Raw genomic sequence first — 27,619 nt, 5'->3', positions numbered from 1 at the left:
AACTATATGTATGGTTGTATTGTATTCTGTGTTTTTTGGTGTTAGGTTTTAATGGTAAGCCTTTCAGAGTCATGAAGTAACCAAATGAGTGAATGAATGAGTGAGTCAATGAATGACTTAATGAATGAATGAATGAATGAATGAATGAATGAATGAATGAAAGAAAGAAAGAAAGAAAGATATTGAATCTTATGCAGAAGAATCCACAAACACTGCTATTTACCAATAAACCTGCTTATAACATTCTACAACTATTTGCAAACTTAGAGGAATATTCTTTTAATACAATGCATTGTATTGTTCCACAATACAGAAAATGTTTAAGGTCTTCTTCTAAAAGAATATAAAATAATTATATTGTGGGAACATATCCAGGACTCTTGTTTATTTTTTAGGGTTTTTATTGTCATTATTGCTATCCTAACATATTTCTAACTAAGCAACAGCTCATATTTGATTGATAGCAACTTAAGTAAAAAATATAAAAGTAGCAAAATAGTAAACAGCATTTGATCTAAGATAATAGAAAAATGATCAATATCGTACATTATGGATTTATAGTGATTTCCAATGATGTTTATGTAGACAGATATATTGTTGAATTACTTTCTGAGAACAAAACTAAGGTCATTTTTAATAAGGCTGATTATTTAATGTGTTCTGCTATTTTACTTAAGTTGGATTTTATATCCACTGGGATCAAAACATCTCATTCTTAAATGTATTTCATTTAATTAAAATTAGAATTAATAAAATTGATTCTTTAAAAATTGTTGATCTTCATTAGTAGAAAATCCTTGACATATCAAACTACATTTCCTAACAGACTGCATGAATTTTTAAGAGTTCCTAGTACATTTAAAGATTCACTTTCATTTACCAAATATTAATTTTTTATTCCAAATACCTGCAAGTATATGAAAATTACATTATGCAGAAAAGAAGGTTATTATTATAGAAAAATAATCCACCAAAATACATCAAACTAACATATACTTGCTTAATGTAATTTAAGTTAAGTGTATGTTTCAGCAGCATATTTTATAATTTAAAAATATAGGTTGATTGACATGAGACTAGTTAAATGTACTGGTGACTTAAAAGTTGATATTTAAGAACCTTTTGAAATGTAAGCAATACTAGTGTTTGATTAATAGCACTGCCAAAATAACTTTTCATTTCTGTGATTTTTTTTTTTAAATCCTCTTTTGTTAGATAAATCTGAAGAATCTAATAAGTGATCACGTATTTTTCTTTCTTAGTCAAATATGTTTTTGCCTTTATCATTAAGCTTTGAATAAAGAATAAAAAATACTTTAGCATTGTGTCATTGTATTCATATGTCATTATTTTTCTTGTCAGTTGCTGACATGTCCTATGTTTTATTATTCTAATGAGAGAAAAAAGGCCAGGCATTCAGTTAAAAAAATTTTTTTTTTTTTTGCTTTGGTAAAGTCACATATCAGGAATAATGCTAAGGCTAAGCTAATAAACCATATATATGCTGGTTTAGTACTGATCATCTGGGAGCAAGAAATATTTTCTAACTAGTTCTAAGGGGAAATGTTTTTAAAAGGGAGACTCTTACACTGTGTATGTTGGTCTGAATCTCAGCATCAGAAGCATCTGGATGCTACCATAACAGAGCTCTGAGAAAGTTGGTGCTTAAAGTCTGTTTCAGATACAACTTTAATAGAATACGCCTGCATTTTTCTACCTAAAATCAATATTTAGGTCCATCTTATTATATTTAAAGAGTAAATAACAGGCCCATTTGGTGGTAAAATTAAACTGAAATTAGATTTGCAATGCATTCATTGTTATTTATTCAAAAGCACCAATTCATTTAAAGTTAGTTATAACAAACTGCCTGTGAAAGCAGTGGCATTTAAAGTAGTTATGACTAACTTGTTCTAGTAGTTTGAACGAGACTATTTATTCATCTAATAAAGATTTTTCCCCCCTGCTGTTCTAGGGCTTTAGAGCTGCTTATAAAAATTTAACATCGTAATAGCTTATTAAACAATACATTCAAGAAATGTACAGCAGAAGAAAGGATCACAGGTAAAAGACAGTTTTTATTTAAAGCATCAAGTACTTGGCAAAGCAAAAATCTGTCAGAAAATAACTGCCTTTATCAATCAGAAAACAGAAAATGCATCTGTTCTTCAAGGGACCACCGTTCCATAGCACTGGTGGAGCTCTATCATTAGTCATCATAATGTAGCATGTTACCAATCTATTAGAAAGGAGACTTTCCTTAGGATTTTAGAAAGATTAGAGTAAGAAAATCAGTGTCTTGGAAAACTGTGCAGCAGGAAAGCATTCTCTCTTCAATCTGAGCTGATCTTGATTTAACATATGGTTTTTAAAATCTTAATCTGTGTAGTTTTAATATTTTAATTATGTTTCTATTTGTTTTATAAACCTATAAACTGTCCAGAGTTACAAGGGAGATACCATAGGTGGCATAAAAATTTAATAAATAAAGAATTCTCAAAATTCACCATAGATACTCTGTGTACGTACAGTAACAGTGGAAGAGCATGGTTTCTTTGTCCCTATCAAATTACAGTACTTGATTTAATATGTACCCTAATATGTGTTTGGTGGATTCATCTGGGGTTTTCCTGTCTTCTTGTTCAAGTAACAATGGGGTCCATGCTGCCTCATCAACATTAATCCTCTGGAAAATTAGGGAACTCTTTTGCTTCCACCAGCAGGGAGACATGTTGAATTCTGTCAATCACCCACTAGCTATACAGATATCTATTGGTAGACTCCATTTGATGGATTGTCCATCTGTACTTTGGTAGCTGACATCCTCATCAACTCAACTATTGCTGAGCACATTGTAAGCCGCCCTGAGTCTTCGGAGAAGGGCGGCATATAAATCAAATTAAAAAAAAAACAAAAAAAAAACTGAACTATGGACAAAAGGTATAGAAGTTGGTGTGAATGAGTGAATGTTTGATTTTTAAAAAATATTTGAAGTCATCAATGTTTTATTGTTGATGATTCAAACTGAGATATGACTGCTCACTGTCTAAACTTGGGCTGCTGCCTTTTTGAGACAGGCAGTAGCCCCTCTACATTGGTATGGCTGAAGCCACTAACCCAACTGAATATGAAAGTAAGGGCCATCTCCTTGGAGCTAAATTCCTATGTAACATTTATTATGTCAAAAGAAACATAAAAGTTGAATGAAGTGAGAATAGGATACTTATGCAGTGTGTGTGTAAAAATAAGATGATGTTGGATCAAGAATGAAGGGAAAATTCATATTCTTTCTTTATTTCCATAATATACTACTGTGACAATCCACCAATTCAGATGTCATAGGCTGTAACAATGAAAATGTCCCTTTTTCTCCTTAATTTCTATGCATGTAGAACTAGTTTGTGTAGTGGTTAAGGCATGAGCAGTCTCCAAGAATCAAATACAATTGAACAAAAGAAAAATAATAACATAAAATGAAATAATAAAATAAAATACAAAATTAATATAATAAATAAAATAAAAGTCTTGAAACTAGAATCTGTTGCTTTGGAACTGAAGAGGTGCTTGAGCCAACAGCTCTCTATTTATGAAGAAGAAAGTATATTTCACTTTCTGAAATATATGTACATGCTAGGCACAACACTCTTCTGAATACAATCTGTGGCTTTAATACTCAAATCCACACATGAAGGTCTCTATATGTGTGAAAATAAGAGTGCACAAGGTCACCCTAAATTGATAGCATGGGAAGTATTGTGTAGAAGGCAGGGGAAACTATTTAGGTGAAAAGTAGAAGAGACTCGGTCAAGAATGAAGAGTCAGTGAATAAATGTGGACTGAATGCAAAAGAGTACTATTAACAGGAAGGAAATTTGTTGAGGTGGTTTGAGTATGAACAAGATTCAATTATACAAATATAATTCCAAGAGTAAGTGGGCTGAGAATAATGGAAAAACCAAAAATTCACAGTTGGATGGAGTAGGTGAGGTCTTAAAAAAAGAGAGAAATGAGAAAATTAAACCATAAAGGACAGTATATGAAGAAAGATGTGGCCATGGTGGGAAAAAAATGGAGTGTGGAGAGACTTGATAAATTATATTAAAGTAGTTCTAATTCTTTCTTTTTCTAATTTCATGCCTTTAATTTCTTTGGCTTATGTTTTTGCACTCTGCATAATGTTGCTTAAGCTGAAAGGGAATAGTATGATGTATGGAAAGAGATACTGAATCCCAAAGTATTCTGCCTATATTTATTCAGATAGGAGGTAATGTCATAAACAGTACTGATTTATTGGGATGTTTTAAATCTGTCTTCGGCCAAATTGTTTAATTTGATTTTATTCAGTTTTAAATTTTGTATTTGTTTTTTATCCTGTGGCTGTTCACCACCCTGAGTCCTTCGGGAGTAGGGCGGTATACAAATCAAATAAAACTAAACTAAACTAAACTAAACTAAACTAAACTAAACTAAACTAAACTAAACTCAACTCAACTCAACTCAACTCAACTCAACTCAACTAAAGGTACAAAGGTGTATAATAATTCCAAACTCGCCCAGGTGAATGTTGCTGAAACTTTATTCCTCTCTAGAATTTTTTTTTTAAATTGGAACTGTTCACTGGAACTGTTAATTTGGTGATTAGAATATACTAGGAAATAAATATGTATTCTGTGAAGGGCATTTGTGTACCATCTTAATCCACTGCCCACAGTTAGACCTCTTCACCTCAAGATATAGCAACAGCACTTAGACTTATACACGACTTCACAGTGCTTTACAGCCCTAAGTGGTTTACAGAGTCAGTATACTGCCCTCAACAATCTAGGTCCTCATTTTACCGACCTTGGAAGGATGAAAGGCTTAGTCAACCTTGAGCCAGTGAGACTCGAACTGCCAAACTGCTGGCAATCATCAGCAGTCAGGAGAAGTAGCCTGCAGTATTGCATTTTAACCACTGCATCACCACAGCTCATGCATCAGTTTAGAGTAGAAGCGATAAAATAAAACCAGCCTGAATTATTTACTTCTTTTGTTAATTTACTTAAATTTTGTTTTTCACTTCTTAAATCAGTTAATGTCTATATTTTTAAATATATTTTTAAAAATCTGATCTCAGAAGATTGTTCATTTTGAATAGATCCTTAATATTGTTTTGCTTTTGAAAATTGATGCTTATGCTTTAACTACTTATATTTTAATTACCTAATCTTTTCTGTTTCTAATGATTTTTAAATTCCTGGTAAATCATGTATGTTGCTTCCTTCTCAATGCATGTGGATGTACATCAAAACAGTCAAACAACATTTCTAGGATGTTCTTGTTTTAGAGACACTGAGTCATTTTATAAGATCTTAAAGTTTCTAGGTGTTTATTAATTAATAATAATTTATTAATTATTATTAACTGAAAAAATGTAATTTTTAGGATAATTGATCTATTTGTGTAAATGTTTGAGATTCTTTCCAATATATCAATTTCAATTATATATAGAAGTAAAACAGTATAAAGCACATTGACCACTCTTACAAAATTATTGCATTTTGGAACATGGCCAATTATAAAACATCAAAATTGGAAAGACTGCTTTTTGCTGTGCATCTTTAGGCTCCCAGGATATCCTTTAACACCTCAGTTTACCTTCAGCTTTCTTTACTGGGCTAGAATATAAACATCCAAACAAAGCATTGGGCTGCAGTCACCTACCAGTTTATCTTTTAATTATGCCTCTCAGATCCAAGTGACGAATTGATAGATATACTAACTGCATTTCACACTTTGCTTTGCAGCACACTACCTCCCTAAAGTTTTAACAGAAAAATGAATACATATAAATAAAGTAAAATGGCGCAGGTAGCCTGATAAGTGACAAGAAGGTACTCATAAACAGTGTAAGATAAACTCAAACAGCTTAGGTGGTATCTCTGTTTTAGCATCATTTAATGTCTCACAAAGGAATTGCTGGTTCAATGGTTATTAAGATACTCATAAACCAGGGGTGTCAAACTCAAGGCTTGGGGACCGGATCCAGCCCATGAGGTGCTTAGATCTGGCCTCCAAGGCCACCCTGGAAACAGCAAAGGACAGTGTTTACCACAGTGCCTCTGCTAGTGAAAAAGGAGCTCCGTTCTGTTTTCATTGGCAGAGGGTTGCAGGAGGCCGTCGCAGCTGAAAACTGAGTGTCCACCACAGGCACCCCAACATGAGTGACATCGAGCTGGCCACACCCACCCTGGCCACGCCCATCCTGGTCCCGAGATCAAACACAACCTTGATGTGGCCCTCAATGAAATCCAGTTTGACACACCTGTCATAGACATTTGTAAAAATGAGTCACTTTTTAATTATTGTTTCAGCTGTCACTGCTTTGTATCACTCCATTTTGTCATCTGATCATTACCAATACATTAACAAGGAAAGCTATTAGCCAATGATGAAAGAACTAATTCCTCAGTGCAGGAAAACTGCATAAAATGCCTGTACTTTTCATGATTTTTCAGTAAAAATGAAGCATAGTTATTTGTTCCTGTCATCACTTTGAAGTGAAGATAATTGGGGTTCTGATTGCCTGGAGTCATTCTATGACCAAACCAGGAAGTGCTCACTCTCAGTCAGCTGTCTTTGCCTTCATGTAGCCAAATTTAAAATATTCAGCTGAACCCTGGCCATCCCTTTATTCTGAGTGACATTTAAAGCAGTTTAAGAAAACCAACACAAGAATAAAATGTAGTCTATTAATTCTAAAAAAATAAAAAGGGAGGGGAAATAAGATGGATCATTAAAAACTATTTGCAATTAAATGTTTGCATAAACTGTCTAATGCTGACTGCTTTAAGTTTGATGCTTTCCAAGTAGATTGGAATATGTCTAAACAAATAGTACCTATTGTTCTGTACTAATGGTTTATTTGGGTTAGGTGTTCCCCATACAGAACACTGCAATGGAGAAAGAACTGATGATGTTACCAGCACTGATGATGTTACCTACTTTGGATAATGAAACATCTTCAAGAAAACAACCAAGCTCAAAAGACTCTTATGGAGAAAGCTCTAACTTGTTAGGGGCTAATGGGCAAATTGGGATCTTTTTCATTAAGACCAAAACACCCCTTCCTTGGGTTTGCATTGCATACAGATAGTTCTTGACTTTCAACCACAATTAGGATCCGAATTTCAGTTGCTAAACAACGAAGATGTTAAATGAATCACGCTCAGTGTGACAACCTTTTTTGCCATGATGATTAAGCAAATCACTGCTGTTATTCATTGAATCAGGTGGTTAAGAGAATCATCTTCTCCCATTGACTTTGTTTTTGAAAGTTGGCTAGGAAGGTCGCAAACGGAGATCATGTGACCTCAGGACTCTGCAACTGTCATAAATACATGCCAGTTGCCAAGTGCCTCGATTTGATCATGTTGCCACGGGTATGCTGCAATGGTTTTAAATGATCGTAAGTCACTTTTTTTCCCAGTGCCACTGTAATTTTGAACAGCTGCTAAACCAACGGTCGTAAGTTGAAGACTAATTCTATTAACTACATGAAATCCAGTTCATATTTTATCCTTCCAAAAAAAAAAAAAAGATTTTGGGAAAGATAAACTAATTCATTATTTCTAAATCTTTACTTATAACTCCAGTAAAATAAATTGTTCACCTGGAAGCAAACTTTTAATTTGATTTTGATTGAGGTAAGTTTTATCTCTGCATTTATCAAGCTCACTTGTCCATAGTTATATAACCACAAAACCTTTTGAATAATCAAATCTGAAACATTATATATTCTTATAGCCTGTGCATGCAAGACAGATATGAACATAGCAGAACAGTGGCACAGTGTTAAGCCTTTCATTCAGGGGTGAAATCTAAAATTTGTTACTATCGGTTCTGTGGGCGTGGGTTGGTGGTAGGGGTAATGTGACTGGATGAGCGTGGCCAACTTTTTTTTTTCTTTACTTTTAAAAGCATTTTTTCTACAACCTCATCGGCCGAAGAGGTTGCAGAAAAAAATGCTTGTAGAAGCCTCTGACGATCAGGCAACTCAGCTGGGATCTCCAGAGGCTTTTAAAGGCATTTTTTTCCCTACAGTCTCTTCGGCTGAAGAGGTTGTAGAAAAAATGCTTTTAAAAGTTAAAAAAAAAAAAAAACCAGCCTCTAATGATTGCCCAGCTCAGCTGGGCATGGGGGGGGGGGGGGGCGCAGGGATTTTTGCTACCGGTTCTCTGAATCACCCGCCGCCATCGCTACCGGACTGGGCGATCCGGTCTGAACCGGGAGCATTTCACCCCTGCTTTCATTGCTAACCACACCTCTGTGATACTGCTGCATCCATTAGAAATTCTGAATAACTGGTGGATAACGATCATAGAATAGTGCCAACATATTCTTGTTAAATGTCTTTTTTATCTGTAACAAAGTTATTCTTAAGTAACTTAAGTTACTCTTAAGAGTACATATGATATAATCTATCCCTCATTCCTTGCTCATGCTTGAAGTCAAGTGAACAATGAGTAGAATACTACTTAATAATGGGACTGACTGACACCTGGATACTTGAAAGTAAACAGACAATTTTGGAGTTAGACATATCTATCTTGACCAAATAACACTAAAAAAAAATATTCTGAAGGAATAGGTGTTCCATATCAACCTATTTCCGACTACAATTTTGGAATTCTTTGTAATTAGAAATGTTGATTATCTACAGTAACACTGTAGCTTTTATTTGTATAAAATAAGCATTCATCATTTATCATTTATCATGCAATATCTTATACAATATGGCCTTCAAGAATATAGTCCCTCCCTCCCTTTCCCCCTTCGATTCATTCATCCATCCATCCATTATCCCATCGTTGCTCTAAAAGTCCAAGATGATACACTTATTATTTTATCCTCAGAACAACAACCCTATGAGCCTGATAAGCTGACTGAAAAGTATTGGTTCAAAACATGTAGTAAGACTCATGGGTAACTGAAAGATAGAATGTCTATGGAGATTCTCAGTTATCCAGGTCATGGTTGTCCCAAGGGTGCTTTTTCAAGAGGCAACTGGACTTTCTGGTTTTTCTTTGAAAACATTTCGCTTCTCATCCAAGAGCTGATGAATCTTCTTGGATGAGAAGTGAAATGTCTTCAAAGAAAAACCAGGAAGTCCAGTTGCCTCTTGTAAAAGATAGAATCTTAGTCTCTCCACTTTTCATCCTACATTTACTCTCTATATCACACTGGCTCTTCCATTTCCTTGAGAATAGCATTAGATTAGCACCTAAATCTTAAAGCAAATGATACTTAGGACTCCATGCCTGTTTATTCCAATAAAGAAAAAGTAGATAAAATAATTCCCTGAAATGCAAATGCATCTTAATGCATGACATCACATCACACAAGGTTTATACAGAGACGAAGGGAGGGAGGGAGGAAGGGGGGGAGAGAGAGAGAGAGGGAGGGAGAGAGAGAGAGAGAGAGAGAAAGAGAGATGGAGGGAGAGATTGATTCTCAAGCGCTTTGGTGATGCATATGCAGAGAAATTCAGCCTGAATTTACAATTGGCAGATTTGTAATTGCAAACAAATTATAAATGTTGATTGGGTCTCCAGTTAGTATATTTAACAAACAAAGATTTCAAGCGTAATAACTGTAGGAGCGACAACTGATTTAAATGTGTGTCATAAAGTCAGGAAATAAGTCTGCTACTTTTGTACTTGCATTGCAACATCGTACACAAGTTCATAAAGAGAAGAGCTTGAATACAATGTCATAACCCATTTTTCATCATTTTCCTGAAATTATGATTTGCTGCAAACAACCTTAATTTCAAAAGGATACATTTTAACTGAAAGTTAAAAGAAACAATACAAGAACAGTTTTGTCCATAGACTAGATTATTGGAAACAAGGATTTTTTTTGTTAGATATATTCTAACACATACTGGAGATCCATCTGTTAGAAATAATCTAGGTACAGGTGTTCTGAATTGAGCAAGAGACTAGATTACATGGACTAAAAAGTAATCACAGTCTTTGTGATTATATCTTGCAGCAATACCGTAGCATATAGCCATGTTTACTTTTTTTTCCAGACAATTCTTTTGCTCTTATTCTGACTCTTAAATCATTTGAGACCAACATACATAACATATATTCCTGTACCACACATATATTAGATGTAGTATTACATCAGTAAATTACCTTGTGCTTGCTGAAGGTCATGCTAGTTGGCTGGGGACTATGGTCACTAAATTCAGAATACCTAGTAAATACCATGTTAGCTTTCTCTACTCTTAGAAATTGAATCTCTATTTAATTGCAATGCCCTATCCACTTGAAAGTTCCTATAATATATTTTTATTTTGCTATTCTTTTTAACAAATACTTGGAAAACATAAGGATGATACTTGTGGCCTCAAACCCATCTTAGATCAGGAAATGACAAATTTTTTTGTCTTCTCCCACCAGACTTCAGGGCTTGTATGATCTACATATTTTTTTTCTGAAATCCAAGACTGCCATAGTAAATCAGAGAGTAACACATAGTAGTCCTGGAAGAAAATAAGATACAGCAACTGAAAATACTTTTTGACTAAACAATCCATCACATATAACATTGTTCTTTTTTGGTCAAAGTCAATAGAGTTAGACAGTATACAAATTGAATAAATGAACATTAACAGTTGAAAAAAGATTATTCTAAATTTTTGTATGAGTTGTTAGATCATGCCTTTAACATATGTAAGAATTTATTTATTCACTATATGAACCTTTTAGGACATTGCAACATAACTGCAATTTAATTCCATCAAAACAGATTTTGCTCTGTAACTTTGACATAAAATGTATTTAAAATTTTTATATTTAAAAATGCTTAAAATCAAAATGTAATTGCTTATGTGAATTATTATAAACATTCCTGTTTACTATAGAAATGAAATTAATTGGTTTATGAGCATATGCAAAAGTTGCAAAATCTAAAAATAGATAATCTTAAATATCAGACCACTACAATTTATTCCACACAACAACACTAGTGTGTATCACAAACACAAATAAAGAATTAAAACAAGTATATAGGCAAACATAATTGAGAATACACATAATATACAACAGTCTGATGCATAAGAATTAATGATATGCTATCTAGGAAGATCTGGATAATTATAAATAGATTAAAAAAGGAATCTTAAATTGGATTGGAACAATAAGCCCCACTTGTCAGCTCATGAAAATAACCCTCTTTCAGATATGCTAAGGGAAGGAGAATATGGAAGATACTGGCACAGCAGCTAGTCCAAAATAGTCAACTTTTGCTAACCCCTGCAGGAAACTTTTGCTTATGTATGTACCCTCATACAAATTAAAATTATAAATCAAACTAACCAGTGCACCAGAACATTAGGAAATCTAAAACAGAACTTAAATTTACATATGGCAGTCATGGCTTGCCTGAAATTGATATGTTAAGACTTACCTGGGCAAGAGGCAGGTGTATGGATTAAAATATATAATTAGGAAATGAATAACAATAAATAGGGAGTTTAAGCCTTATGGAGCCAATCACAATATAATGAATTATAATGAATAGTATGCATAGTATCATAGTTAATATTAAAATGTGGACAGAAGATGCTCAATCTCTGCAATCTGGAAGTCTGAGAACCTATGGATCCAAGGTATGCAGAGTGGGGAAAGTTTAATGTGTCCCCAGTCTTTGTTTTAAAAATGACTCTCCTATGCCCCAGGGAAGACAGAAAGCAAAGGAAGAACAATGAAGGTACTGTTGCTTTGTTTTTCCAGTCAATTAATGCCTGAACCAAGTTCAGTTAAGATAAGATGCAGCAAGGCATGGTTATAGATTTGTATTAAGGCACTTCATTCAGTGGTAGGTTTCAAAAATTTTTACTACCGGTTCTGTGGGTGCCGCTTGGTGGACGTGGCATGGCTTGGTGGGCGTGGCAGGGGAAGGATAATGTAAAATCTCCATTCCCACCTAACTCCAGGAGAAGGATACTGTAAAATCTCCATTCCCACCCCACTCCAGAGGAAGGATACTGTTTATCTCCATTCCCTCCCCAATCCAGGGGAAGGTTACTGCAAAATCCCCATTTCCTTCTGATCAGCTGGGACTTGGGAGGCAAAGAATAGATGGGGGCAGGGCCAGTCAGAATTTTTACTACCAGTTCTCCAAACTAGTCAAAATTTCCGCTACCGGTTCTCCAGAGCTGGTCAGAACCTGCTGAAACTCACCTCTGACTTCACCTTGAATACAATTTCAACCATGGTTTACACATTCACTCAATAAGGCTTAGTGTATTGGAGAAATTAGTCCAAAGGAACTTGAGCAAAATAGTAGACCGAATTCAACTACAATACTTCATACAAATTATGCATAGGTATAAACATGGACCACAAGGGTGCTCCTACTCCCATACTTTGCTTATAAATCAGGAGGATTTAGGTTGCCTGGAGTCTTGGCATCTACTGACTCTTTTCCTAACAGTCAGCCATCTCTTATTGATACATTCATGTCTTCCCTAGTTGTTCCTGCAAAATGTTCCCTAAACAATTATGAGTGACTTATGAGTCTGGTAAATCTTTTTTTATACACTCTTGACTATAACAAACACAACCACACTATTACGCTGATTTGATATTTTGTCCCTGTAATATTCATTTGCTGCTTTTACCCAGCTGTTATGTTAACAGACAACACACAATATTATAACAATGAGATTGCATTCAAGAAACCAACTACTTTCCACCCACAATCAGCAACAGCTGTGCTCAATAAAAGTAACAGTTTGCAAGTGGTCACTAGAGAATACTCCTTCAACACTTACGCCTATTGCAAATTTTGCAAAAGCTCTTAGGATTTTGAGACAGCATATACAGCTCTTTAACATTTTATAAATCTGTATCACCTTAAAAAAGCCCTACCAGTGCATTTCTACAATCCACTTTCGAAAATAATAACTTTTTTTGATGATTTTTCCAGGATCTCCATGTTTTTCATTCTTGGTCTTAATTACACAGAAGATCCAAAACTAACATAATTCTGTATATGAACATTTCACTAGAAGCAGTGGTAAATATATGTCAAAATCTTTTTTATATATATAAGCAAGCAGGAATTTCTAGAACATGCTTGTGCAATTAGGTAATGAAAAAGAGCTTCATATGATTACAACAATTCCTTCATGCTGACAAGAAAGATTGCAGGAACATTCTTAAATAACTTTAGAAATTAAATTGTGATTTTAAAATAGGCACGATATATTTTATTTAAGCAGAATTGCTACAAAATTTAAGGCAAATCAGAATCTATATGTCCTTTAAAATACATTATGTAAAAATTAAAAAGTCCCATGTGATCTCTTTTATAACTATATTGCTTCTGATGCTTTTTCGTGATGGCAATCAATCAAACTTCTTGGGATTATCCCTTCTTACCCAATTTCGAATAAAGAAAATTGATGCCTTATTGTTTTATTCACTATATTTGCAGTTCCAAAAAAAATCTGTATTAACAACTACAGTGGTTGAGTTTCCTCAACCGAAGCCATACTAAATCTAAAACTTTATCTATTCTACTTGCTTCAATTGGTTCTTTTCATCTCAGTCCCCACTAAATATGTCAAGGCTGCAATTCTAAAAATCTATGCAGCTGGGAATTGTGGGAGCTGTAGTCCCAACATGTTTTTACTTAAACAGGTCGGGAAATTAGACTTAGATTTCTCCTTTCAAATGTTAAACAAGCTTGTGTTATAGTACTCACTCCCCCCAAAAGTATATCTTTTACTGTTCGCTTTAAAAATTATCCTTAGGCTAAAACTCCTTTCAAATTCTTATATTGCTATCAACTTTTTTCCAATGTAGGCCACATATGCATGTTAATTTTAATCAGGATTTCCCACATATCATTCCCCCTGCCCCCCCCAGATCTTCTGCGATCTTTTAAATTTATATGTGTCCTATTTAAAGCAGGATAACCAAAGGTGAACATTAAATGTTACCTGAGCCTTACTATGCTGTTTGTGTCATGTTTTAAATGTGCAATAGAACTGGATTCTCAGATTAATTATATGGAAACTATACTAAACGAAAGTATTTTTTCCTGAGGACAAAATAATGGTATTACCATCACTGATTTCCTGTCTTAACATTTTTTATCCTTGGACTCTTAAAATATCAACTGTCATTTCTAGGTTAGGTTCCAGCAAATCCAAAATGCTGATGTCCAAAATGCATTACTTTGGGGCATCTTCTGTGCCTAAAGCAAAAATATGAAACCTTACAATATATTGTCTATGGAAGAGCTACTGAAGAAATAAACATAAAGTTAATAAAGTATAAATCAGCGTATCATTAATTATTGCTTCTATGGTTATCAACTGTTGAGATGAAACCAGAGGGAGACACTGCTTTTCTATTGCAAAAAAAGTTCACGATATACAGTGTAACATTGTGGGATAGGTACACCGGGTACACACATAACAAGTGTTAATACACATTAGAATAAAGATGTCCTTTATTAGAATAAAGGAAATGCATGTTACTTTTGCCCAGCTTATCATAATACAAGGGAAGCTATATTTTTTAAAGATTATCCCAATTCAGTAGCCTCTTTGAAAGCATTAGCTTTCCCCCCCCTCCCTTTCATACAGTTTTTTGAAGGTATTAGGTAAAACTTTATTAGGGTAAAATGTGATGTAAAACACAATATTTCCTCCACTCTAACAGATTATCAAATTTTACAGTCTCGTGCGGTTGTGTTTTAAAAACAACAACCTGTAGACAGTAGAAGTGATAGGGTTTATTCCCAGTGAAAAACTTCATCTACTGCCCTCCAGGTAAACTAGCTGCTAAATGCACAAGTGTATAGGTCAAGAGGTCAACTTCACTGCAGCACCAAAATCCTTAAATACTGTCTTCAGGACCTCAAATCTTTAATTTCAAATATCCAAATCTCACAATATTGCTATACTTCATTAGATTATGGCATTGTTATATAAAATTGGGAGGATTTCAAGTGAGAAAGCCAAAATCTTGCAATTTCTCTCAAGAATTCAGTGGGTTTAATACAGAAGGAGGATAGTGTAAATAGCTACATAAATACAAATCCAGAAATAATTCAATTTTAATAATTGAAGTATCCTTCTGGCACCTGCACACTTGTATGTAATCAAGGAATGTGTGTCCTGCCTGAAACTATATTCTATTTTGGACTGTGTCACTATATTCTAAAGAGCTGGCAATTTTACACTCTTTCTTTCCATCAAGCATTGTCTATGGTTAAATTCCTTGTTTGTAATCAAGCACAGACATGGTAAAATTTGTCCCACTATTCCATGGTATTTGTATACCTTAGCACAGCATTTAAATACTTATTGGCAAAGAAATTAGTATAATTAAAAATAGATTGTTCTAAGTAAGCTCCTGTCTAAATGCTTTAGAAGAGTTGAAAAATAAAGCTACATGTAAGCCAAATGTAGACAAAGCAATGTCTATCACTGTGTTTTTCCTGGCTGTGACTGCTTCTTATTTTCCCCTACAGTTACCATCTTTAAGGCTCTCAGCTGGATAGGTATGCATGGGTAGAGGTAGGAGGGGGAGGAGATTCATGGAGCAAGACTCAAAATGACTGGGTATAGTCCACAGGCCATATGTTTCCTGCCCCTTGTAAACAAAAGGAAAGTTAAAGCAAGTTAAAGGCTAAATAATGTACATTTAAGTGTGCTTGGGAATGCCCCTTTGGCAATTCTAATTTGTGTTAGTGATTATGATAATAGAAAAAGGCCACTGCATTTATTGCAAATTAATTAATCTGGAATAAGTGTGTGATCTTATTACTACCCCATGGGATCCTCAGATTTGTAAAAAAATTTGTTACAGATTATTCTGCAAGAAATGTTAATCATCCGATGCTTAGCATAATATTGTCAAATCCTATCACTACACCCCAAATACACCCACACAAACATACACACATATGCACAAACACACAAACACACACACACAGAGATTGAGTTATAATAAAAAGACTAATTTACCCTTTAGCAAAAGTAGGTGTTGCACTGTGGCGTTTCTTTTTAATCAAAGTAGAGCAAGACAGGGAAAAATTAATGTCAACAACATAATTTACAAAAATAGCCCTCCTGCTCTGTTGCTCACAAATATTTTCAAAAAACAGTGCTCTGCATGCCAACGCTCTGGCTTAGTGTAGTTTACTTTTATGTCATTAACACTCTGTGCCGTAAGCATAACTCAGAGCTAGGGATTCCAACTCAAAATGAACCTCAGTTAAGATTCCAGCTCTCAGTTGTGCTGGCACAAAGATTATTCTCTTCAGTGATAAAGAAGACAATATCCTAGGGAGATTGGAATTAGTCCTACTCTGTGCCATTCAAGCCAAAACACAAGACTTATCAAAAAGCAAGTAATTGCTAACTAGCTAATGGCTAGGCAAGATACAATACATATTTGGGCTAAGTATATCTTGGCAAATAACAAGCACACACACACACACACACACACACACACACACACACACACACACACAAAACAAGGAAGAAAGGAAAAAAGGTGGTCAATATATTTTTATGAAAGGGGGAGAGGGAAGAGAGACAGAGAGACAGAGAGGGAGGGAGAGAGAGAATTACCTCTTCTGATTGTGATGGGCTGATTCTGGGCATTGGTGATACTTGTGGTGTTTTCAAATGTGTACTATTGCTGTCTGGGATGAGTTCTCTATGGACTGACTGGATGTGGTTCTGAAGTTCACTTTCTGATTCAAATTTTACATTGCAACTTGAACAGCGAGTCTTCAGTCCTCCCTTGCTTTTGTTCTCAACGGAACTCAGATTCTCATTCTGGCCCATGCCTTGTCTATTGCTGCTTGAAGGTATGTTCATACCTGGGCTACCACTTTTGCTGAGATTAACACAAATGGCACACAGCCCATATGGTAAGCCGTTAATGTCAAGTTTTACCAAGTCCTGTTTTGAGCGAAATTCTTTCAGACAAGAAGCACATTTGTACAATTTCTGAAGATGCTGTATTCGCCCTGTAGTCTGCACTGCGGCACTGGTGCTTGTCTTTTGCATGTGGAACGTCCCGTGGATCTTCAGCTCCAAAGTAGAAGTCACCGTCTGCATGCAAACCACACATCGGAATCCTGTTAAGGAGTTTCGCAAGTCAGGATGCATCTGACAATGCTCCAAGAATTCTTCCTCACTCTGGAGTGGCATTTTGCAAATCCTGCAGTTTCCTGTATCAAGGCTCTTACTGTGTGTGACCTTATGTTCAGTGAGAGTCAGAAGCGATGGAAATCTCTCGCCACATATTGGGCACATATAGTGTTTCACTGGACCCAAATGTGTCTGCATATGTTCACGAAGCCCATTTTCAGAGAAAAATGTTCGCGAGCACACATTACACTTGTAGTTCCCTTTTATCAGCTCTGCCTTTTTCTTTATGATGGCACTTTCCCCAGGTCGGATATTGTGATCCCGAAGTTGGTGGTTTTGCAAGAGAGACTCCATTGTATAGGCTGCTCCACAAATGTCACACCCATACATAGGTTCAGATGTATCAACGTCTTCTTCACTTCCATCATGGCTGTTGTGGGATTCCTGGCTGTTGGTCAGCAATGTCTGTAGCTCTACTTCTTCCTTCTGAACTGGTTCAGATGCTCCGTTGGTTCCACAATTGGGAGTTTTTGTTTCAAAAACGCAATGCTTCTCCCTCAAGTGTTTTTCCAGCAATATGATAGCATGAAATGCTTTGCTGCAGAACTTGCAGTTGTATTTTTTGCTGTGTGTTGTGATATGGCACTGGAGTTCCACTTCCGTACCAAAAGACTCACCACAAAAAATACACTTGTGTACTTTGCCTTGATTCTCCAAATGATTGTGCTTAACATGGAGCTGCAGGTCTGTCTCATTGCGGAAATCCCAGTTGCAAGATGTACACCTGTACACCTTCTTCTCATTGCTATGCTTCACAGCCAGATGAAGCTGAATGGAAACTTTGGAGTCAAAGACCTCTTGACACAATGTACAACGGAAAAACACAAAGGTGTGCATGTCAAGTAAGTGCTTCTGCAAGTCATCCACGGAAGTAAACTGTTTATCACAACTTTCACAGATGTAGTATGTGGAGGTTATCATGAAATGGATCGTCACGTGCTTCAGCAGGGACTCTTGGTTTGGAAACTCCTTATTGCACTGAGGGCAAGTCAATTTGGGCAGGACAGTGTCAAGATGTGTTTTTAAATGAGTCTGAAAACCATCCAGGGAGGTGTATTTAGCACCACACTGATTGCAGATGTACTCACCAGCCGAGCGTGGGGGAGCACCACCAACAGCCTGCATCATCTTTAATGATGTCTGTTCTATAGTAACTGGAGACAACGGGCTCATGGCTCTAGATTTCTTCCCATTATGGATGTAATTTAGTGCTAATGGAATGTTCTTATGGTTCTCCTTTATATGCTTATTCAGTTTAAGAACACTATTAAATATTGGAGAATTTGTGCAGTAAGAGCAAGAATATACTTCCACGACTGGGTCTTTAGGGGTACCTAATACAGGAGAACCAAAACGAGAACTGCTAAGATCACAATGGACTTGTCTAATATGCTCTTCCAAGGAAGAATCAGTAAGAAACCCCATATAACAATGAGGACAAAAGAATGCATTACTGTCTTTAGCAGCTGGATTTCCAAATCCATGAGTACATCGAATATGTTCCTGAAGAGAGTTGAGGTCATTGAAAACTTCTGAGCAGAAGTTACACTGGTAGATCATAGAAGGCATGGTAGAAACGATCAGTGCGGGATCTGGCGCTTCATGTATTTGTTTCAGATGCTCATTTAGGTTGTAAAGTGAAGGTAACACTTCTAGACAATACTGACAAATATGGGCTTGCTCAGGTTTATCTAAATGCATAGTTTTCAAATGTATTTGCAGTACTGCAAGGCTTGAAAATAACTGCTTGTTGCAATAAATGCAACTATAAGCAACCTTGGCTTGTTTATTTGAAGGCCCAGTGATATCTGCCACCTGCTGGGCTGTCCGTTTTCTTCCACGTCCTTTTGTGATTGGGGGAACTGCTTCAACCATAGTTGAGCTATCTACTGAGAGATTTGAATCTGGAGTGGTGCTAGAGACCGAGGTGTAACCAACTGTCACTAAAGAGGGGCTATTACTATGGTTGCATGATTCTGGCTGCTGGTGACTATCCATGTGGCTATAGAGCTCTTCGACAGTATGGAAGTTCTCTGAGCAAATACTGCACATATGTTTCTTTTCCATTCCATTATGAGCCTGCTCCATGTGATTTACTAGTGAACTTTCCTCTACAAAGAGTTCATGGCAGTAAACACACTGAAGAGCAGCTCGGTCTTCATTTGGGGAACACTCTGGGTGGCATTCTGCTATGTGTTTCTGAAGATCTTCTGGAAAATCGAAACCTTCTTCACATTGACTGCATTTCTGAGTGTCCTTCATTTTCCAATCCTCCATCCGGGAGGCAGATTGAGAACTATCTTTGTTTCTCTCATGAACTTGCATGTGTCCATGAAGTGAACTAGAGGAGAGAAATCCACGTCGGCAAATGGCACACTTATATGGCTTGTTAGAGGTATGAGTCTTTAAATGAATTTTAAGGTGATCACTTCTTGAAAATGCTGCATCACATTCACTACAGTGGTACTTCTTATCTCCTGTGTGAAGTTTAATATGGCGATCTCGGCTTCGTTTATGTTTGAATAGGCGGCTGCAATAGGTGCACTTGAAAGGGAGCTTGTCGCTGTGACTTTGCTCGTGGTGCTTTAGATAGCTGAGGCGGCTAAAAGACTTGTCACAAAACTGGCATGGGTAGGGCAATCCTGGGCCACCTTCTTCTTCACCAAAGTCACAACCATCTCCATGGCTTGGGGAAGTCTGATCTTTACTAGAGGGTGAAGAAGCTGGCCATGAGCAGGAAGGATCATCTTCGATGTCTACTCCATCTGAAAAAGGAAGAAAGAGGGGAAAGGGAAACAAATGTTTAAAGGCTTCTTGTTCAGATAGCATTTAACATTAGTACATGTGCATTTAATCAGAGATTAATTGATAAAGATGTATTTATTTATTTTTTATTTTATTAAATTTTTATATGGCCCTTCTCCTACTAGACTCAGGACAGTGCACAGCCTAGAATAAAAAACATCCCAATACAAAATTTTAAATTTTAAAAGAATTAAACAAATTTTGGCACAAAATTTAAAACCTCTCGACTAAAATCCATTTACAATTAAAAATTTCTAAAGGGGGGGGGGTTACGCCAGCCCAGCTTGATGAAATAGAAAAGTTTTGAGGGCACGGCGAAAAGCACGGAGATCTGTTATCCTATGTATCTCCGGGGGCAGGTCGTTCCAAAGGGCAGATGCTGCCACAGAGAAGGCCCTCCCCCTGGGGGTCACCAGCCGACATTGCCTGGCTGACGGCACTCTGAGGAGTCCCTCTCTGTGGGAGTGAACTGGCCGGTGGAAGGCTATCGGTGGCAGAAGGCGGTCCCGTAAGTACCCAGGCCCTATGTCATGGAGCGCTTTAAAGGTGGTGACCAACACCTTGAAGTGCACCCGGAAGACCACCAGGAGCCAATGCAGCTTGCGTAGGAGGGGTGTCACATGAGAACGCCCCATCGCTCCCATAATCCCCCGTGCGGCCGCATTCTGCACCAGTTGGAGCCTCCGGGTGCTCCTCAAGGGGAGCCCCATGTAGAGAGCATTGCAGTAGTCCAGGCACGAAGTGATGAGTGCCTGAGTGACTGTGCGTAAGGAGTCCCGATCCAGAAAGGGACGCAACTGGCGAATCAGGAGAACCTGATGAAAAGCCCCACTGGCCACGGCCATCATATGCTCTTCTAAAGACAGCCGTGCATCCAGGAGGACGCCCTAGTTGCGAGCCCTCTCTGTGGGGGGCAGTAACTCGCCCCCAATAGCCAGCGATGGCACCAGCTGGCTATATCGGGACGCCGGAAGCCACAGCCACTCTGTCTTGGAAGGGTTGAGTCGAAGCCTGTTTCTCCCCATCCAGATCCGCACGGCCTCTAGGCATCGGGATATCACTTCAAGGGCACCGTTGGGATGGCCTGGGGTGGAGATGTACAGCTGAGTATCGTCAGCATACTGATGGAACTCCACCCCAAAACCACGAATGATCTCACCCAGCGGCTTCACATAAATGTTGAACAGAAGGGGTGAGAGGACTGACCCCTGCGGCACCCCACAAACAAGGCGCCTCGGGGTCGACCTCTGCCCCTCTGCCAACACCGACTGTTACCAGTCAGAGAGATAGGAGGAGAACCACCGTAGGACAGTGCCCCCCACCCCCAACCCCTCCAACCGGCGCAGCATGATACCATGGTCGATGATATCAAAAGCCGCTGAGAGATCTAACAGGACTAGGATAGAGGAACAATCCCTATCCCGAGCCCTCCAGAGATCATCCACCAACGCGACCAATGCCGTTTCCGTGCTGTGCCCAGGCCTGAAGCCGGACATGTAATGCTATGTAACATGAATGTGTTACTTTTTCACTCCCATATCTATTTGCATTTTATACACTACTATTTTAAATCAGATTATAAAGCTAGGAATAATTATAAGGAGTTCTCTTCTTGATTTTTTTTTATCATTTAGTTACTTAAGGTGCATGATATATAGTCAACTTTATTAAAATGCAGATTTTAAATATTTAAAGTATCTTTTGTATCCCCTAAGAAATTATTTGCAAAACACGAGAGTATCTGAACAGTTCATTATATAACCAAGAGGCGCTACTGCAAACATGCTCCCACAGGGGACTTGTTCTTCCATTCATTATATAAAAATAGATATATATTTAAAAATGAAGTTAATTTAGGTGTCAAACTCTTAATCGTAAAAGGGTAATTGAATTTCCTATGTTTTAAAGAAATACACAAGAATAAGTTTTGAATGCAATATGTTTTGAAACAGCAAACCATGATACAGCAAATTTGATATATAGAAAGAAACATCAACAATCATACTGGTAAATATTTCTTTAAAGTTTGAAAACAAATACTACTTCACCAAACATTTCTTTGAGCATCAAAAATTAAGAGTCTCCTTTGGCTGTAACATAGAATTAGAGATACTGCAAAATTTATGGGAAAGGAAGTATAGATTAACAATGGCAAGTTCTTATAAAGAGAATTTAAATAAAATGTTTTATAGATGGCATTTACCACCTGCTAGCTTAGCTAAAATGTTTAAAAATATGTCTAGCATATTTGGAAATGTAATCAAAAGACGGGCACATTTTATCATATGTGGTGGACTTGTGCTAAAACAAAAAAATTAGGCAAAAATACACAGATGGCTAGAAAAGATAATAGGGAAACATGTAGATATTAAACCTAAACTGGAGATGATACCAGAAAAAATTGATAAGAAAAGTATGAATTTAGTATTACATGTCTTAACAGCAGCGAGGATTATCTTCACATAATATTGGAAAGATGAAGAAACACCGCAAGATGAAGAGATAATTAAGAAGATACTAAACTGTGCAGAAATGGATAGACTTACATTGAAAATTAAACAGAAAGAAGACACAGAATATTATCAACCATGGAACTGATTTTACCAGTGATTGGGGAAAAGGGGTGGTGAGTAAGAATGGAATCTGTATTGTAAAGCAAATTAAATACCCAGTCAACACAATGTTGATTAAGCACTAAGAAATGTAATTAATAGAAATTTAATAAAATTTATTTTTCTAAAAATCAAGAGTTTCCATACTTATCATTTTTTAAAATGAAATGGATCTTTATCAAAATGTAGTGGTTTCTATATAATATGTAGCCCAATTAGGTACAGATACAAGGAAAGGTTTAAAACAGGGGTGAAATGCTCCCGGTTTGGGCCAGATCGCCTGATCCGGTAGCGATGGAGGCGGGTGGTTTGGAGAACCAGTAGCAAAAATCCCTGCCCCCCCAATGCCCAGCTGACCCACACAATCATCAGAGGCTTTTTTTTTTAATTTTTAAAAGCATTTTTTCAACAACCTCTTGGGCTTGAAAAAATATTTTTAAAAATTAAAAAAAAGCCTCTGATGATCGGGCGGATCAGCTGGGATCGTCAGAGGCTTTTAGAAGCATTTTTTCTACAACCTCTTCAGCTGAAGAGGTTGTAGAAAAAGTGCTTTTAAAAGGCTCTGATGATCCCAGCTGACTTGCCTGATCGGCAGAGGCTTTTTTTCTTTTAAAAACATTTTTTCTACAACTTCTTCAGCCGAAGAGGTTGTAGAAAAAATGCTTCTAAAATGCTCTGATGATCCCAGCTGAGTTGCCTGATCATCAGAGGCTTTTAAAAGCATTTTTTAACAACCTCTTCGGCCGAGGTTGTACCATTTAAAATGGTTAACCATTTTAAAAATGGTTTTAAAAGTAAAAAAAAAAGTTGGCCACACCCACCCAGTCACATTAACCCCTCCCCACAAAGCCACGCCCACAGAACCAGTTGTAACAAATTTTAGATTTCACCACTAGTTTAAAACTTCAAAATTATCAAAAAGAAGCAATTATACTTTCAGCATCTCTGGGATCTTAAAGAAAGCTGAATCATTTGAGAAGGAAATGTAGGAGATTACTAAAATGAACCCGAAGGAGGGGTCAAGTGCATCATCAGTTTGGAGTCTCTTCATACCCACAAGTAATCTAAATCCAGTCCTCCTTGAATTCCATTGACTCTTATATACCACCAATTTCCCCATTATAATTCAAATTCTTGTTTAAAGGTAACTTGGAATAAATTTGTACCCATTTTTGACCTAACCCTGGCTCTCGATTTCTTGTGCCTGACAAGAAAGGAAGAAAAAAGAAAAGGAAAATTATTTTGAGCTCCTAGCAGTTTACAATACAGAGAGGTAGCTTGGTGCCCTCCAGATGTTTTGAATTAGAACTCCCATAAAATCCATATACAAAGACTACAATAGAGCAGGTGCTTTGAATAGTAACATCTGGAAGTACTGGGTCATCAACTCTTTCCCTTACTCCAAATTAGACTGGAATAGATAATTATCTGGACTGCAATATTTTAATAAAATAAAGTACTGGGAGAGGTTTCAAGAGATACAGAAAAGAAAACAGTGAATTTTCTCTACTTCTTATAAATACATAAAATTTTGACTTTCTTTGGGCTCCTATTCCAGGCTGTCTAGGCCTTTCTTAAAAGGCACTTCTGAAGCAGGCTGCAGTATTTGTATTCAAACAATTTGGTAGTTACTAAATGTATGTCTACCTATAATGAATAGGTATTAGATTTATGGAGTCATCCCGGGTTAAGTGAAAAGAGTGAATTGCACAAAAGCATAATATTTCCGTGTATTTTGTACTTTTAAAGTTCAAGAGGTTGCCCACCATTTCTTCCTTTCTGCAAAAAACCAAACTGGCTTAACTTCCTTAATAAAACAGAGCCGAACATTTAAATGACCATAGACAAAGCAACTTGAAAAAAAAAACCTTGGAAACAGGAACAAATGATAAATTATTATGATAAAAGCTGAAAGATTTATAAGTAACAAAGAAAAAACAAGCAAGGAGACAAACCAGTTAGTCACTTCAACTATTTAGCCATTATACTAAGTCATTTATGGAATTCAGACTTAACCTGTAAAATAAATGCCATAGTCATTGGCCTTTCCAGTTGATGTGACCAGATAGAAGTCTAGTATTGAATTTTACTCTCCACCAACTGCAGAATTTCTGAGATTTATAGCCTTGTAGCTTGTTTTGCCGAATGTTGCCAGCAGGAAAGTCCTGGTAAGGTTCTTATGCTAGCAGAATATATGTACTTGTACCAGAGAATTGCACACTGGTATCAATATGATCCTGTTTGCGGAACTACTTACAAATAGAACAATACTTAACACCATATTCTATGATGTCCTGAACCAATTTCTTAATAAAGGTAAGAATGTTCTCAACTGTGGTTTCAAAGACAATTTATCCCAAAGTTTAAGATTTATTTTACTACATTAAAATGAGCCTAATGGTTAGAATGCAGTATGGCAGGCTAACTCTGCCCATAGTCTGGAGTTTGATCCTGACAGCTCAAAGTTGACTCAGCTTTCCATTTTTCCAAGGTTGGTAAAATGAGGACCAGACTGTTAGAAGCAATATGCTGACATTGCAAACTGCCCTGAAAGTATTGTAGTTAACTATGGGGCGGTATATAAGTCTAAATGCTATTGCTTTTAAAATGAATGGCACAGTATTAAATTGAATTCTGTTTTAAAGTATAAATTATAGCTACTTGCAGCTCAATGTACCAATAAAGTTTCCCCCTTCAAAACTACTGGATTAAAAAAAATAAAAATAAATGCAAGCTCTCAGATACATTTTGGCTTGTGCATTATATGTCATGAGCCTCAGGAGATGGGCCTTTTCTGTCCCTTTACCTGTCTTCTGGAACAGATTTCCCCAGCGATATGTACAGTTCCTACCCTACCTTCATTTAAAAGGTAATTAAGAACATGCTCCCGCCCCAGTGTTGGATTAGGGTGGCTGGTGAGGCTCTTGTAGGATTTTGTCCATTGAGTCAGTTGTTTCTCTTTTCTGCTTTGTTATAAGGTTTTCTCTATTGATTTTATGGCACATCAATCAATCAGCCAAGTCTCCAGGTTATATGGGGTGTAAAAACACTTCTATATGAAAAAAACACCTCATAGCTGAAATAACATCACATATTTTATTATATTTGATGGGTAATATTATCAATGTTTTCTTAAAGGCGTCCACTAACTAAAAGGAAAAGAAGAAAACTGTCTAAATCCCAAGGAAACAATTAATAAACAAGTACTACAATACTAATTTCCGTAAAAACCTACATTCTCTTAATACAAATTGCCATTTCAGCTTATAGAAACATTCCAGCACTGCTTTCTTTAAAGTAATAACATTTTACTCAATTCTGAACCTTTTGTTTATCCACAGGAAACAGATGAGGATTTGTCCCTTTCCTGCATCTCAAAACCGACAACACCACCATCTCATTATCAATGCCAGACAGCAGCCAGCTAACTGAGAAAACAATCAACCCCATTCCTGGATCTTTGCCCACTGCAACAATACTTTTAACTCAAGTTAAGCTCTCAACAGTTTCTGTCCTCTTCTTTAGTACTCGGAAAAGGCTTTCCTTAACATATGTCTGATCCCTGATAGAATCTATAAACTATTCCATAAACAATGTCTGGAACTCTACAAAAACAAATACCTGGAGGAAGATTCAATTTAAAATCCAATACACGTGAATATAAAGGAAGCAGAGAAAAATATGTTTATTTCATTTGTGTAAGTGTTTCTGCTTTAGTTGCAATACAGGATAGGGAAATCAGGGTCAGGTACTAAGTAAAGTAAAGAAACATTTTGAGGGAATATGAAAATTTTGGAGGACAATATAGTCGAAAAAATAAACAATAATGGAACAGATGCCTCAAGATACACAGTCTGAGAGAAAAGAGGGACAAACCCACAGAGAACTCTGAAGGTTTTACAAATGCTTGGACAAGAACCACCATGGTCCAAGCTGTTTGGGGCACCAGAACTCCACAGAAAACAGATGCATTTTCCTTGGTGGTACTTCAAATATAAACAGTCCATAAAGTATGTTGTCCAGTTTTAAGAACATGAGGGTACATTATATCTCAATTTAAAAAGAAAAAAAAAAGGAAATAACAAAGTAAATGTTGGTATGGAAAAATACATTCATCTGCCTCTCTCAGCTACATATACAGAGAAAGATTTTGTATATATAATACTAATCTAGTACCAGATGCCCGGTACTTTTCATTTAACATGCTGAACAAATGTTTCCATTTTTTAATGTTCTGATTTCTTGGATATTTATAGTTATTTGGTGTTTTTTAAATGCAAACTGATTTGTGAATCATTTACATATGTATACAAATACATAAATAACATGTGCAGTTTAGGAATTCTGGAATTTGTAGTCCCTACCATATCATTTGTCAGATCTCTCTCCTTTCAGAAAGGAACTGGAGAAGGACTAGTTTGAAATAGTTCTTGCCTGGAAATAGTACTTGCTGCAAGCATGACCTAACTAGAAGACCTAGCTTTTCAACTTTCAAAGTGCTAGTCAAAAAAGAATATGGAAACCTCCATGCAAATGGCAAAGGATGTCTGTCTGTATGCATGAGCATGTATTACAAAATAAATAGGGCAGCTGCAATCATGTGCTCAGAACCCCTCCCTTTTACATACATCGTCGATAAAAAGAGTAGGGGTTTATTACTTTTCTTAGTATTATGATTTTTTTAGTTTATATTTAAAATACCTTACTATTTCATATTACACATTTGATATTTCAAAACTATTACAGGAGTTGTCAATATTCCATAATTAACTAGCATAATATGAATCATAGGTCGTAATGACCTATTAACAAACATTTCTATCAATTTTATTCTTATTTAATGATTCAAGTAGAAGCTAATACAGGTCGTCCTCAACTTAAAACCAGTCAATTAGCGACCATTCAAAGTTATGATTGACCTCGCAAAAGCTCCATTTCCATAGTTACAGCTGTTGCAGTGTATTTG

The 27,619-nt window shown here is 36.4% G+C and overlaps 1 protein-coding gene across 5 annotated transcripts in view; it reads right to left on the bottom strand.

The window, feature by feature from the left end:
• Nucleotides 1–27,619, bottom strand: part of ZNF521 (zinc finger protein 521) — a 321,848-nt gene that overhangs the window by 160,326 nt on the left and 133,903 nt on the right. For all 5 annotated transcript variants that reach the window (XM_070940578.1, XM_070940579.1, XM_070940575.1 and 2 more), the window contains one exon: nt 16,649–20,001. In XM_070940578.1, coding sequence (XP_070796679.1) covers nt 16,649–19,561 — 2,913 coding nt within the window. In that variant the 5' untranslated portion in view covers nt 19,562–20,001. The remainder of the gene's footprint in view (nt 1–16,648; nt 20,002–27,619) is intronic.

This window comes from Pituophis catenifer, unplaced genomic scaffold (genome assembly GCF_029215685.1).
Source record: "Pituophis catenifer annectens isolate HBS135680 unplaced genomic scaffold, rPitCat1.0.hap2 SCAF_3, whole genome shotgun sequence".
Taxonomy (NCBI): domain Eukaryota; kingdom Metazoa; phylum Chordata; class Lepidosauria; order Squamata; family Colubridae; genus Pituophis; species Pituophis catenifer.
The sequence above is the reverse complement of the archived record's forward strand: the minus strand, read 5'-3'. Positions and strand labels throughout refer to the sequence as shown.